The sequence below is a fragment of the Syngnathoides biaculeatus genome, chromosome 9 (assembly GCF_019802595.1).
Source record: "Syngnathoides biaculeatus isolate LvHL_M chromosome 9, ASM1980259v1, whole genome shotgun sequence".
NCBI lineage: Eukaryota > Metazoa > Chordata > Actinopteri > Syngnathiformes > Syngnathidae > Syngnathoides > Syngnathoides biaculeatus.
Window position 1 is genome coordinate 1,450,692 of NC_084648.1, and position 13,642 is coordinate 1,464,333.

General features: G+C 43.3%; 1 protein-coding gene across 1 annotated transcript; it reads right to left on the reverse strand.

The window, feature by feature from the left end:
• Positions 1 to 144: 144 nt before the first annotated feature.
• On the reverse strand, positions 145 to 6,280 carry asf1bb (anti-silencing function 1Bb histone chaperone). Its single transcript, XM_061829324.1, is given in 5 exon segments — positions 145 to 812; positions 814 to 843; positions 1,200 to 1,341; positions 1,343 to 1,374; positions 6,266 to 6,280. Coding segments are annotated over 5 exon segments (387 nt in total). The 3' UTR covers positions 145 to 644.
• Positions 6,281 to 13,642: the final 7,362 nt, after the last annotated feature.

Consider the following 13,642-nt stretch of genomic DNA (forward strand, 5'->3'; position numbering starts at 1 on the left):
CCACAGAGCCTCGAGTAAAAAAAACCTTTTCAATTTTTATTACAAAAATGTCCTCAAAACATTCAAAAATTGTGACAGGGATTATGTACAAGATTGACTGCGCTTTAGAATAATTGTCATCTCTATGGAGTTGCACATGTGGAATATCATGAAATTTGATTTTCAAGTTAAAAGGAAATTGTGTATTAATTTGTCCAATCTTTACTGAGGTCACATTTTTTCTGCTAAAGCAAACAAGGGAGATGGGACACACGCCTGAAAGTAACCCATAACGTTTCAGAGGTTTTTTCTATGGCATTTATAATGGTACAAATTTACAAAAACGCCAAACCTTTTTGTGAGCAACCCTTTCTAACCACGCAAAGCTTTAAATTGCTTCTGCAAGTGTACACAAGTATGAGGACAATTGAATTTTTAAGAAGCAAAGAGAGTCCTCAAAACTGCAACCGATGACTTAGATATTGACCACCTCGGGTAGAAGACTGCTAACAGGTCAAAGATTATGTACTGTATATTAAATCAGTCATGTTTGTGTTGTACCACTATGTCTGTTTTTTTTTTTTTCCTCTTCTGGGTCCTGCAGTGATGCTGTGTTGGGGTGTATACAAGTGAGAAGTGCTTGTCCGTAGAACTAATATGACCATTTAAATGCAGTCCAGGGAATTGACAGTTATAAGTCCAAGAGGTGGCATCTTTCCTGGTAGACAGGCCAGAGGGAGCATCCTGCTGATGTACGGATATGGGTCCAGGTTCTCGTTATTCTCCATCTTCTCTGCTAGACCTTCCCAGTTGATTTGGAAGCGAGGGTTCCTTTGGGTTGGAGGCCAAAGTATTCCTGTGCACCTATAAGGGTGAAATGCAGGTCCAATATCAGACTTTGACCCCTCAACTGTCTCATCATGTCGACGGGGCACACAGCAATTTAAGTCAAATTTAATTAATGTAATACACAGCTGCAATGATAATCATGTGACATCAGAGTGGACGAGTATGTTTAAGGTGCACAGACAACCGATGGAACTGATTAGGCTATTGACACTTATAAAGCGCTTCAACTTATGAAAAATTGACACTACGGAATGACTTCCGGAACAAATTAATTTCGTAAATAGAGATACCGATGTACATGAGATAAATGGTCCTTATGGCGTGACAAAAAAATTGGAACTATTAAAACAAGCCCAGCAGTCATTTCTTACCTTGGAGTAGTCGGGTTTCAGAGGTGGGTTTTCCCGGAGTTCTGGGTCAGTGTATTCATAATTGACATAGTAACCAATTCTGATGAAAAGCTGACCAGAGTAGGTGCATGTTATAAGGACGACAGTCACTCCTACAGCATCACTCTGGAATGAGGTCTGGGTTCGGAGCATCAGCCTGAGAGGAGGCACAACCCCACACAGAGAAAGAGAGAGGCTGGAAACCATTTGTAAAACATGATGAATGTAAATGCTGACTTGGTTTATTTGATTGCTTTTATTTGACTTTAACTTTAACATGGACTAAGTAGTATGTAAATTGTGTACCTGATGTGCTGACTATTTGATTACGATTATTTGACTATCTGCAGCCTGATGGGGGGCACAACCCTGTGCAACCTGTAGGCCGGTCCCAAGCCCGGATAAATGCAGAGGGTTTCGTCAGGAAGGGCATCCGGCATAAAACTGTGCCAAACATATATGAGCGTTCATCAAACGAATTCCATAATGGATGGGTCGTGGCCCGGGCTAACTACGCCCTCCCCTGCCACTGTTAATCTGCAAGGCATAGGTAGAAATTCAGATAATGTGGTTCGAAGACATTGAATAGGAGGAAAGCGGCTTAGTCGGCAGGAGAAGAAGAGAAATGCACGGACCCTACAACTGTGTGTAGGGACTTTGAATGTTGGGACTATGACAGGAAAAGCTCAGGAGTTAGTTGACAGGATGATTAGGAGAAAGGTTGATATATCGTGCATCCAAGAGAGCAAGTGGAAAGTTTAGGAGCAGGGTTCAAATTATTTTACCATGGAGTAGATGGGAAGAGAAATGAAGTAGGGGTTAATTTAAAGGAAGGGCTGGCTAAGAATGTCTTGGAGGTGAAAAGAGTATCAGATTGAGTGATGAGGCTTAAATTTGAAATTGAGGGCATTATGTATAATGTGATTAGCGGCTATGCCCCAGAGGTAGGATATCATCTAGAAATTAAATAGAAATTCTGGAAGGAACTATACGAAGTAGTTTTGAGCATCCCAGACAGAGAGAGATTTGTGATTGATGAAGATTTCAATTGACATGTGGGCGAAGGAAAGAGGGGCGATGAAGAAGTGATGGGTAAGTACGGCATCCAGCAAAGGAACTTTGAGGGACAGATGGTGGTGGACTTTGCAAAAAGGATGGAAATGGCAGGAGTGAGCACTTATTTCTAGAAGACACGGGAACATAGAGTGACCTACAAGAGCGGAGGTAGAACCACGCAGGTAGATTATATTTTGTGCAGACGATATAATCTGAAGGAGGTTACTGACTGTAAAGTAGTGGTAGGGGAGAGTGTAGCTAGACAGCATAGGATGGTGGTGTGTAGGATGACTCTGATGGTGGGTAGGAAGATTAAGAAGACAAAGGTAGAGCAGAGAATCAGGTGGTGGAAGTTGAGAAAGGAAGAATGTTGTATGGCCTTTCGGAAAGAGGTGAGATAGGCTCTAGATGGACAGGAAGCGCTCCCAGAAGACTGAAATACTACTGCGAAGGTATTCAGAGAGGCAGGCAGGAGATTATTTGGGGTGTCTTCTGGTAGGTAAGGGGAGAAGGAGACTTGGTGGGGGAAACCCCAAAATACAGGAAGTCATCCCAGGACAGAAAGTCGTCCAAGGATAGAGATTAGCGTAGAAGTGGGACACGGAGAGGACTGAGAAGGGGTGAAAGGAATACATTGAGATGCGACGAAGGGCAAAAGTAGGCTAACACTAAACAAGAGGCATATGATGACATGTACACCAGGTTCGACACAAAAGAAGGAGAAAAGGATCTCTACAGGTTGGCCAGACAGAGGGATAGAGATGGGATAGAGATCCTTAAAATTAAGGATGGAAATATGTTGACTGGTGCCAGTAGTGTGCTAAGTAGATGGAAAGAATACTTTGAGAAGTTAATGAATGAAGAAAATGAGAGAGAAGGAAGAGTAGAAGAGGCAAGCATGAATGACCAGGAAGTGGCAACGATTACTAAGGGGGAAGTCAGAAAGGCACTACAAAGGATGAAAAATGGAAAGACAGTTGGTCCTGATGATATACCAGTGGAGGTATAGAAGCAATTTGGAGAGGTGGCTCTGGAGATTTTGACCAACTTAATCAATAGAATACTAGCAGGAGAGAAGATGCCAGAAGAATGGCGGAAAAGTGTGCTAGTACCCATTTTTAAAAACAAAAGCGATTTTCAGACCTGTGACAACTATAGAGGAATAATGTTGATGAGCCACACAATGAAGTTATGGGAAAGAGTAGTGGAGGCTAGACTCAGGACGGAAGTAAGTATCTGCGGGCAACAGTATGGTTTCATGCCTAGAAAGAGTACCACAGATGCATTATTTGCCTTAAGGATGCTCGTGGAAAAGTACAGAGAAGGTCAGAAGGAGCTGCATTGTGTCTTTGTGGATCTAGAGAAAGCCTATGACAGAGTACCAAGAGAGGAACTGTGGCACTGCATGCTTAAGTCTGGTGTGGCGGATAAATATGTTAGAATAGTACAGGACATGTATGAGGCCAGCAGAACAATGGTGAGGTATGCCTTAGGTGTGACAGAAGAATTTAAGGTGGTGTTGGGACTGCATCAGGGATGCGCTCTGAGCTCCTTCCCGTTTACAGTAGTAATGGATAGGCTGACAGATGAGGTTAGACTGGACCATAGCGTTTGGACCATAATGTTTGCAGATGATATTGGGATCTGCAGTCAAAGCAGGGAGCAGGTGGATGAACAATTAGAAAGATGGAGGCACGCACTACAAAAGAGAGGAATGAAGATTAGCTGAAGTGAAACAGAATATATGTGCCCGAATGAGAGGGGTGGAGGGGGAAGAGTGAAGTTCCAGGGAGAAGACATAGTGAGGGTGGATGACTTCAAACAGAGTGAAAAAAATAAGTATTTGAACACCCTGCTATATTGCAAGTTCTCCCACTTTGAAATCATGGAGGGGTCTGAAATTTTCATCGTAGGTGCATGTCCACTGTGAGAGAGATAATCTAAAAAGAAAAATCCAGAAATCACAATATATGATTTTCTTAACCATTTATTTGTGTGATGCAGCTGCAAATAAGTATTTGAGCACCTGAGAAAACCAATGTTAATATTTGGTACAGTAGCCTTTGTTTGCAATTACAGAGATCGAACGTTTCCTATAGTTGTTCACCAGGTTTGCACACATTGCAGGAGGGATTTTGGCCCACTCCTCCACACAGATCTTCTCTAGATCAGACAGCTTTCTGGGCTGTCGCTGGGAAACACGGCGTTTTAGCTTTCTCCAAAAAATGTTCTATTGGCTTTAGGCCTCGAGAACCTTGATATGATTCTTATGGAGCCACTCCTTGGTTTTCCTGGCTGTGTGCTTTGGGTCATTGTCATGTTAAAAGACTCAGCCACGACCCATCTTCAATGCGCTGACTGAGGGAAAGAGGTTGTTCCCCAAAATCTCTCAATACATGGCCGCAGTCATCCTCTCCTTAATACAATGCAGTCGTCCTGTCCCACATGCAGAAAAACACCCCCAAAGCATGATGCTACCACCCCCATGCTTCACAGTTGGGATGGTATTCTTGGGATGGAACTCATCATTCGTCTTCCTCCAAACACAGTTAGTGGAATTATGACCAAAAAGTTGAATTTTTGTCTCATCTGACCACAAAACCTTCTCCCATTACTCCCCTGTATCATCCAAATGGTCATCGGCAAACTTAAGACGGGCCTTGACATGTGCTGGTTTAAGCAGGGGAACCTTCCGAGCCATGCATGATTTCAAACCATTACGTCTTAGTGTATTACCAACGATCACCTTCGAAATGGTGGTCCCAGCTCTTTTCAGGTCATTGACCAAGCCCTGTCGTGTAGTCCTGGGCTGATTCCTCACCTTTCTAAGGATCATTAAGACCCCACGAGGTGATATCTTGCATGGGGCTCCACTCCGATTGAGATTGACCGTCATGTTTAGCTTCTTCCATTTTCTAACGATTGCACCAACAGAGGACCTTTTTTCACCAAGCTGCTTGTCAATTTCCCCGTAGCCCTCTCCAACTACGTGGAGTTGTACAATTTTGTCTCTGGTGTCTTTGGACAGCTCTTTGCTTTGTGACCATGTTACAAGTTAGAGCCTTACTGATTGTATGTATCACACAGGTGCATCTGATTCAGAATAATACATGGAGTGGAAGTGGACTATTAAAAGGCAGACTAACAGGTCTTTGAGGGTCAGAATTCTAGCTGATAGACAGGTATTCAAATACTTATTTGCAGTTGTAGCACACAAATAAATCATTAATCATCCATTTTAATTTCGGGATTTTCTTTTTAGATTATCTCTCTCACAGTGGTAATGCACCTACGATGAAAATTTCACCCCTCCATGACTTCTAAGCAGGGTGTTCAAACAGTTGTTTTCTTCACTGTACTTGGGGTCAACAATACAGAGCAATGATGAGTGTGGTGAGGAAGTGAAGAAATGGGTCCAAGAAGGGTGGAACAGCTGGCGGAAGGTGTCCGGTGTTCTATGTGACAGAAGAGTATCCGCCAGGATGAAGGGCAAAGTTCATAAAACGGTGGTGAGGCCGGCCATGATGTACGAATTAAAGACGGTGGCACTGAAGAAATAACAGGAAGCAGAAATGGAGGTGGCAGAAATGAAGATGTTGAGGTTCTCGCTCGGAGTGACCAGGTTGGATAGGATTAGAAATGAGCTCATTAGAGGGACAACCAAAGTCGGATGTTTTCGAGACAATGTTAGAGAGAGCAGACTTCGATGGTTTGCAAATGTTGAGAGGCGAGAGTGGGAGTATATTGGTGGAAGGGTGCTGAGGATGGAGCTGCCAGGCAAAAGACCGAGAGGAAGACCAAAGAAAAGGTTGATGAATGTTGTGAGAGAGGACATGAGGACAGTGGGTGTTATAGAGGAAAATGCACGAGATAGGCTTAGATGGAAAATGATGACACGCAGTGGCGACCCCTAACCGGACAAGCCAAAAGGAGGAGGAGGAGGAGGAAGTGGAAGAAGAATGTAAATGGGAACAGGGAAAAACAAAACTTACCTGAAACACAAACATGTTTTTGTCAGCTGGCACTGGGCCTACAAGCACAGCATCCCACTAGCCTGGTCATATTCCTCACTCACAGCTGAACCAAGATAGAACCCAAACGAGATAGATGATCTTCCATTCCAGATCGGAGAACACACACGATTGTGCAGTTACATCTGGCATATGACGTGAAACCTCGTTGAGTCAGAAAGCCGCTTGAGTGTTGACACGATTTCTGAGCATGTATGAAGCGTAATAGATTTCCAATTTCCACTGACAAAGGCGATTGCTTATTCATGAAGTCTGCTAAAAAGTGTTTCCCCTGCATGGCGACACTTTTGAGTCGATATCGCCAAGTGAGATTATTACATTCTGTAGAATTATGGCAGCAACAGCGCATGGACCAAAATCAATAACGAGCGGTACTTGATAATAATAATAATAATTGATAAGTTGTGTCATGCGTGCCTTGTTGAGGAGTTGGATGTGCTGTTCCTGTTCTGCGTGCCTTGGCCTCTCAGAGGGAGTGTGGTGGACAATTGCAGATCACGAGTAGAAGTCGTAGTAAGAAGTAGAAAGTCACAGTTGAACAGCATTAAATGTAGGAACCCACTACATTTACTCAAGCAACATTTTGAATAAATTGTACTTTTTAAGAGTAGTTTTAATGATACCAAAAAGCCCCACAACATTATCCTGCAACCTCCATGCTTCACAGTTGGTACGGTGTTCTCGGGTCTACAAGCTTCTCCCTTTTTCCTCCAGATGTAACATTGGTCATTATAGCCAAATAGCTCTACTTTAGTTTCATGAGACCAGAGGACATTTCTCCAGAAGTTAAGATATTTGTCTTGGTGTGTTTTTGTAAACTGTAATCTGATTTTTTTTCATGTATCTTTAGGAGTAATGGCTTCATTCTCAGTGAGTGGCCTTTCATCTTATGTTGGTACAGGACTTGTTTCACTGTGGATAATGACAATTTCTTATCTTGCCAGCTTCATCCAGCATCTGCACAAGGTCTCTAGCTTTTGTCCGGGGTTGATTCGCACATTTTGGAAAAAAAAAAAGTTAATCTCTGGGACACAGAGTCGGTTTCCTTCCTGAGCAGTGTAATGGCTGCACATTGGCATGAAATGTACACTTGCATATAATTGAACAGATGAACGTGACACTTTCAAGCATGTGAAAATTGCACCCAGGGATGAGCCAGACTTGTGGCCACCGTAATTCTTTCTCCGATTTCCTGCCCTTTCCTTGATTTTACCCATGATTTAATACAAGGAAGCAAAGTGTTTCAAGTGTGGCCTTGAATACATCCCCAGGTGCAATGTCAATTAACTCACATGTTGTCATCAGTTAACCTATTGTGAGCTCTCAAAGCCATGACCTCATCATCTCAAGTTCTCCATGTTCTTTAAAGATTTAGTACTTTTTGTGTATGTAAACTTTTGACCTCAAAGGAAATATGAAATTCTCTCAAAAATTTTCTCTCATTATTGTGGCATTTAACAAAATTAAATAATTTTGTTGAGCTAACTAACCTGAAATAGGCGAGGTTAATTTCATTTAACTTCAGAAAGTGAGACAAAAATTAAACATGTTTTTCTTCAGTGTATGCAAACTTCTGGCTTCAAATGTATGTGCGCAACTCTTTTTGCAGTGTGTTTGATTTCACATACAGCTTCAATTTGAAAATGAGTGAACAGATTAAAGCAAGCAGTTTGGACTCTTTGGCAAATGGTCAGGGAGGGCGGTGACACGCAGTGCACCATGTTGTAAAATGATTAAAAAAAAAAAAAAAGGATTAGTGCTCCAAATGTAAATCCTAAAATATGAGTCGTCATGAAAACGCCGATTTTTTTTACCTTCAAATTATTTCAGACACTGACAGAAGGAAACATGTCAACCATTATGCCTTCACTGAAAGTTCACACAAAAACTTGAAGGCGTTATGTCTGGACGGAAACGCACCACGTTTAACCAATCAGTGCTTGGCAAACATCCGCTTCACGAGCAAATAAACGAATCAGTGCAGCTTGAAGGCGGTTCGTCAAACGCCAACGCGGCACTTTTCAATAAATCTGCTAAAGCGGGAGTCAATAATGGAGCAGTCAAAAAGCGCTACTCCATGGTACGAACAGCCAAGTTTAATCAAAGCTGTAAAACTGCATCCAACGAAAACCTGTCACACCCTCAGAGCGAAAAGCAAGGCAGGTATCGGATAGCTTTCGGAAAGGACTCGCGTTGTTAAGTACAGCCCCATGTACTTGTACCTTCACCACGGTGGTCCCTCACACAAAAACCTAGACGCAGCGTGTGATCTTATTAATTAAGTGATTGTAACGTCCCTCCCAAATGCCCCCCAGCCTAAAAAGATGCACACATTTCCTAGGACGATGCGATTGAGCTCCGTGCGGAAGTACGAGGACGTCACTTCTTCTCCTCGCACTTGCTGGAAACGCTACTGCCGTCTACTGGTCATTTGTTGAACAATCGTTATACTGTGTCCTAATGCATTCCATTCATTCATCCATGCATCGATTTCCTGAGCTGCTTACTCACTGGGGTCTCGGGCGTGCTGGAGCCAATCCCTGCTGAATCTGTGTGAGACGCTGGGCTCACCCTGAATTGGTCGACACCCAGTCGCAGAGCACATTGACTCCAATTCAGACCGACGGGCAATTTCGAGGTTTTGTATTACATTCGCCAAGAATTAAAAGGACTTTGAGTTTTGAGGTGGCAAATGGCCCCAAACAATTTAAACACTTCTTCTTCTTTTCCTTTCGGCTTGTCCCGTTAGGGGTCGCCACAGCGTGTCATCTTTTGCTATCTTAGCCTATCTCCTGCATCTTCCTCTCTAACCCCAACTGCCCTCATGTCTTCCCTCACCACATCCATAAACCTTCTCTTTGGTCTTCCTCTCGCTCTTTTGCCTGGAGCTCCATCCTCAGCATCCTTCTACCAATATACTCACTCTCTCGCCTCTGAACATGTCCAAACCATCGAAGTCTGCTCTCTCGAATCTTGTCTCCAAAACATCCAGCTTTGGCTGTCCCTCTAATGAGCTCATTTCTAATCCTATCCAACCTGGTCACTCCGAGCGAGAACCTCACATCTTCATTTCTGCCACCTCCAGTTCAGATTCCTGTTGTTTCTTCAGTGCCACTGTCTCTAATCCGTACATCATGGCCGGCCTCACCACTGTTTTGTAAACTTTGCCCTTCATCCTAGCAGACACTCTTCTGTCACATAACACACCAGACACCTTTCGCCAGCTGTTCCAACCTGCTTGGACCCGTTTCTTCACTTCCTGACCACACTCTCCATTGCTCTGTATTGTTGACCCCAAGTATTTGAAGTCATCCACCCTCGCTATCTCTTCTCCCTGTAGCCTCACTCTTCCCCCTCTACTTTTCTCATTCACGCACATATATTCTGTTTTACTTCGGCTAATCTTCATTCCTCTCCTTTCCAGTGCATGTCTCCACCTTTCCAATTGTTCCTCTGCATGCTCCCTGCTTTCACTGCATATCACAATATCATCTGCGAACATCATGGTCCAAGGGGATTCCAGTCTAACCTCATCTGTCAGCCTATCCATTACCACTGCAAACAGGAAGGGGCTCAGAGCTGATCCCTGATGCAGTCCCACCTCCACCTTAAATTCCTCTGTCACACCTAAGGCACACCTCACCATTGTTCTGCTGCCATCATACATGTCCTGTACTATTTTAACATACTTCTCTGCCACACCAGACTTACGCATGCAGTACCACAGTTCCTCTCTTGGTACTCTGTCATAGGCTTTCTCTAGATCCACAAAGACACAATGTAGCTCCTTCTGACCTTCTCTGTACTTTTCCACGAGCATCCTCAAGGCAAATAATGCATCTGTGGTACTCTTTCTAGGCATGAAACCATACTGTTGCTCGCAGATACTTACTTCTGTCCTGAGTCTAGCCTCCACTACTCTTTCCCATAACTTCATTGTGTGGCTCATCAACTTTATTCCTCTATAGTTCCCATAGCTCTGAACATCCCCTTTGTTCTTAAAAATGGGAACTAGAACACTTTTCCTCCATTCTTCAGGCATCTTTTCGCCCGCTAGTATTCTGTTGAATAAGTTGGTCAAAAACTCCACAGCCATCTCTCCAAATTGCTTCCATACCTCTGCCGGTATGTCATCAGGACCAACTGCCTTCCCATTTTTCATCCTTTGTAATGCCTTTCTGACTTCCCCCTTAGTAATCATTTCCACTTCCTGGTCCTTCCTTCCTACGTGTGTTAAAAAAAAAAAAAAAAAGACTGTGGTTAAAGTTGAAGTAATGATTCAAATTAGTACACTAAAGACTTTTGTTTTACAAAAAAGTGCTAATTCTTCATGGTAAAACATTCTATGCTGCCTTCCCTGTTCAGAAACACACACACACACACAACACACACACACACACACACACACACACACACACACACACACACACACACACACAATCCTGTATAAACAACTCACACCAAATGCAATACTAAAAAGGGAAGAAGACTGTAACTGTCTATGAAAATGTTTTATTTGTGAATATTGTATTAAAGTTCTAAAAGTGTAACCAATGACGCAGAATAAAAACCGGACTGCGCACAGGCCCCTTTCACATGGTCAACTCCCGGTCATGGCAAAAACATTGCTTTATCTGCTATTTCACGTGAAAGTTGACGTCGTTTGTCATCCTTACAATTGTACATTGCGAAACATAATATCGTATTTAATTGGAATATGTTAGGTTTAGCTTTTTAGTTGCGCTGTTGGCTGTCAAAACCGTGGAGGCGATCGCAAAGAAGTAACTTTTCACCAGTAAGTGTGTTTCAGCTTAACCTTCATAATTAATTATTATTTATTTATTGTATTGTCTTTCATAATAATGAGTATATGCTTAACCATACTTTTTGCCCTGACCAGAAGTCAGAGCCTGTTGACCATGGTGGAACCAATGATGGATGCAGAGTGCGCAGTCCAGTTTTTATTCTATGTCATTGGGCTAGCATGAGACCGGATGAATAAGGAGAAAAGTCTCTTGCACGGGAAATTCTCTCACATCCGACTAATCACTATGGCACACACGGTAAATGTATTTTATAGTCACCATTTTGGTTTCATATGTATTTGTGTTAATGGTGAAAGGGTATATTTCTCGTTTCTTTGTTTTTTCACAGTGACTTGGTCATGTCCTGTGATTTAAGAGAATTTGCTGATTGCTGTGACAAAATAAATACCAAACAAGGCATCAATTTTCTCTCATCCAAACGAAAACCTTTGGGAGCAGTTAAAGTAAAAAATAAAAAAAAATCCTTTCTGTGCCACTTGTGGATTGTTAAGAAAGAGATGTCATCCATCGCAGAAAGGAGGCCAGTCAGTGCAGGTGCGAAGTAATATCGGTGCAACTTTGGGCCCCAGTACGCGTTCAAGTCCACATACGCCAGCATCCACGTGATGAAGTGGAATCAAAGGCGAATGCTGAAATTAGAGGGAGTGAAATAGAAGTCAATTTGTTAAATCAGTTCTCAGTGCAGCAGTCCAGTGGGTTGTGCCCCCAAGTCCTTCTGAGTTCAGATGTACCTCCCTTTCCTCCTACAACCCTCAGATGTCAAAAAGCGTTCAAGTGCCCCAAACGAGTGACTGTGAGATAGCAGCAAAAGATACTGAAGTTGAAGCGCAAAAGAAATCCCTCACAGCAACAAGGCTTCCAGTTCCAGAGCCGTTTGTATTCTCTGGAAATCTGCTGAAGTTCAAAGAGTGTTTTAAGGCTCTTGTTGAAACAAGTGGTGTAAATTCAGAACATAGACTGTTCCATCTGAAAAAAATACACAAGTGGAGAAGCTCTTAGTGTAATAGAGGGAACATTTTATCATTGGGATGAGGAAGCCTGCACACAGGTTTGGGAGGCTCTGGTGTTATAGACATCGTTTAGTAGTGCAGAGAGCATTCAGAGGAAAACTAATAACTGGCCAAAGACTGGGTCAAAGGAATCACTCAGATTAAGAGAGTCCAGTGATGTCCTTATTTCTTGTAAAAATGCTATGTTCTATTTGCAAAGTCTGAGATGATTGTGAACTTCTTGACTGGGCTAGAACTTGATGGAAAAGACGTGACTAAAATGTTGGGTGGAGGAACGGAATATCCAGGTTATGCTGAGTTTGCGGACTTTGTTTTTTCTGTGGAAGTGCGAATAGCATGCAACCCAGTCACCTCTCTGTTTGCATGAAACCAGACAAAGAACAAAAACGTGTCAAAATGAAAATCCTAACCACAACAAAAGGGACCAAAAATCCCCAAACCTTTTAAAGGAATGCTGAGCAACCACACTACAACCAATTGACCCCTCCGTACAGGGCACTTAACCACAACTCCTGAAGTCACGTCCCCCCACTGTTGCTAACCTCAGACAAACAGACAAAATGGCGTCGCAGGAAGAAAAGTCGAGAGCGAAATTGTCCGATTTACCAGCTGATTTTTCACACTCGGATTCTTACCGAATAGTGAAATATCGTTGAAGAGCAGACAGCAGGGCTTCAAGTATTTCAGCTCTACTGAACCATGCGACTTTGTCAGAGGTTATGGCGGACGACAACAAGGGGCGTGGTTTCGGCAAATCTCTGGCCTCTGATTGGTCAGCGACGCGGCTTACGCAATTTCTACAGAGGGGTCAATTGTCACGACCTATCGGAACGGAGGTAGGACCCAAATGCAGGAGGACACGGGAGACGCAGAGGTAATTCGGGAAAAACGTTTATTATTCGATGGTCGAGGATCGGGCAGGCAGTCAGGTGCAGCAGCGGTAGTTGGGACGTCGGGTGTAGAGAGCAGGTCAGCGGGCAGGCAGAAGTCGGTACACGGGAGAACAATCAAGGAAGGCAGAAGTGTCAAACGAGTCAGGCTTACGGGGTCGGTCGGAGAACAGGCGGAGGTCGGTACACACGGGTTGACGATCAGGGATACGGGAGTGCTCGAACGGGGCATGGAGCTCAACGATCTGGCGGAGAACCAGTCGTCATCGGGGTTCTATATATATACTGGGGATAATCAGCCCGCATGAGGCGCAGGCACCCACACAGCCCAGGCTGGAGCGGCAGGATCATGACACAAATCCTTTGGAGCATAAAGCATTTTGAATGCATTTGCTTTAAGGAAAGTCATTTCATTTGGAACAATGCCACTCGAAGAAAAGAAATTTGTCACTGAAAACATGTTTCAGCTGCACCACAGTTGGACACATATCCCAAAACTGTCGTCAAAGAGCTAACTGTAATGTTTGCAGGAAAGGTCATTCTACTCCAATTCAGGAAGATCGTCCACAAGTGGACAAATCTGGAACACCACCAATACCAGAAGAACAACGT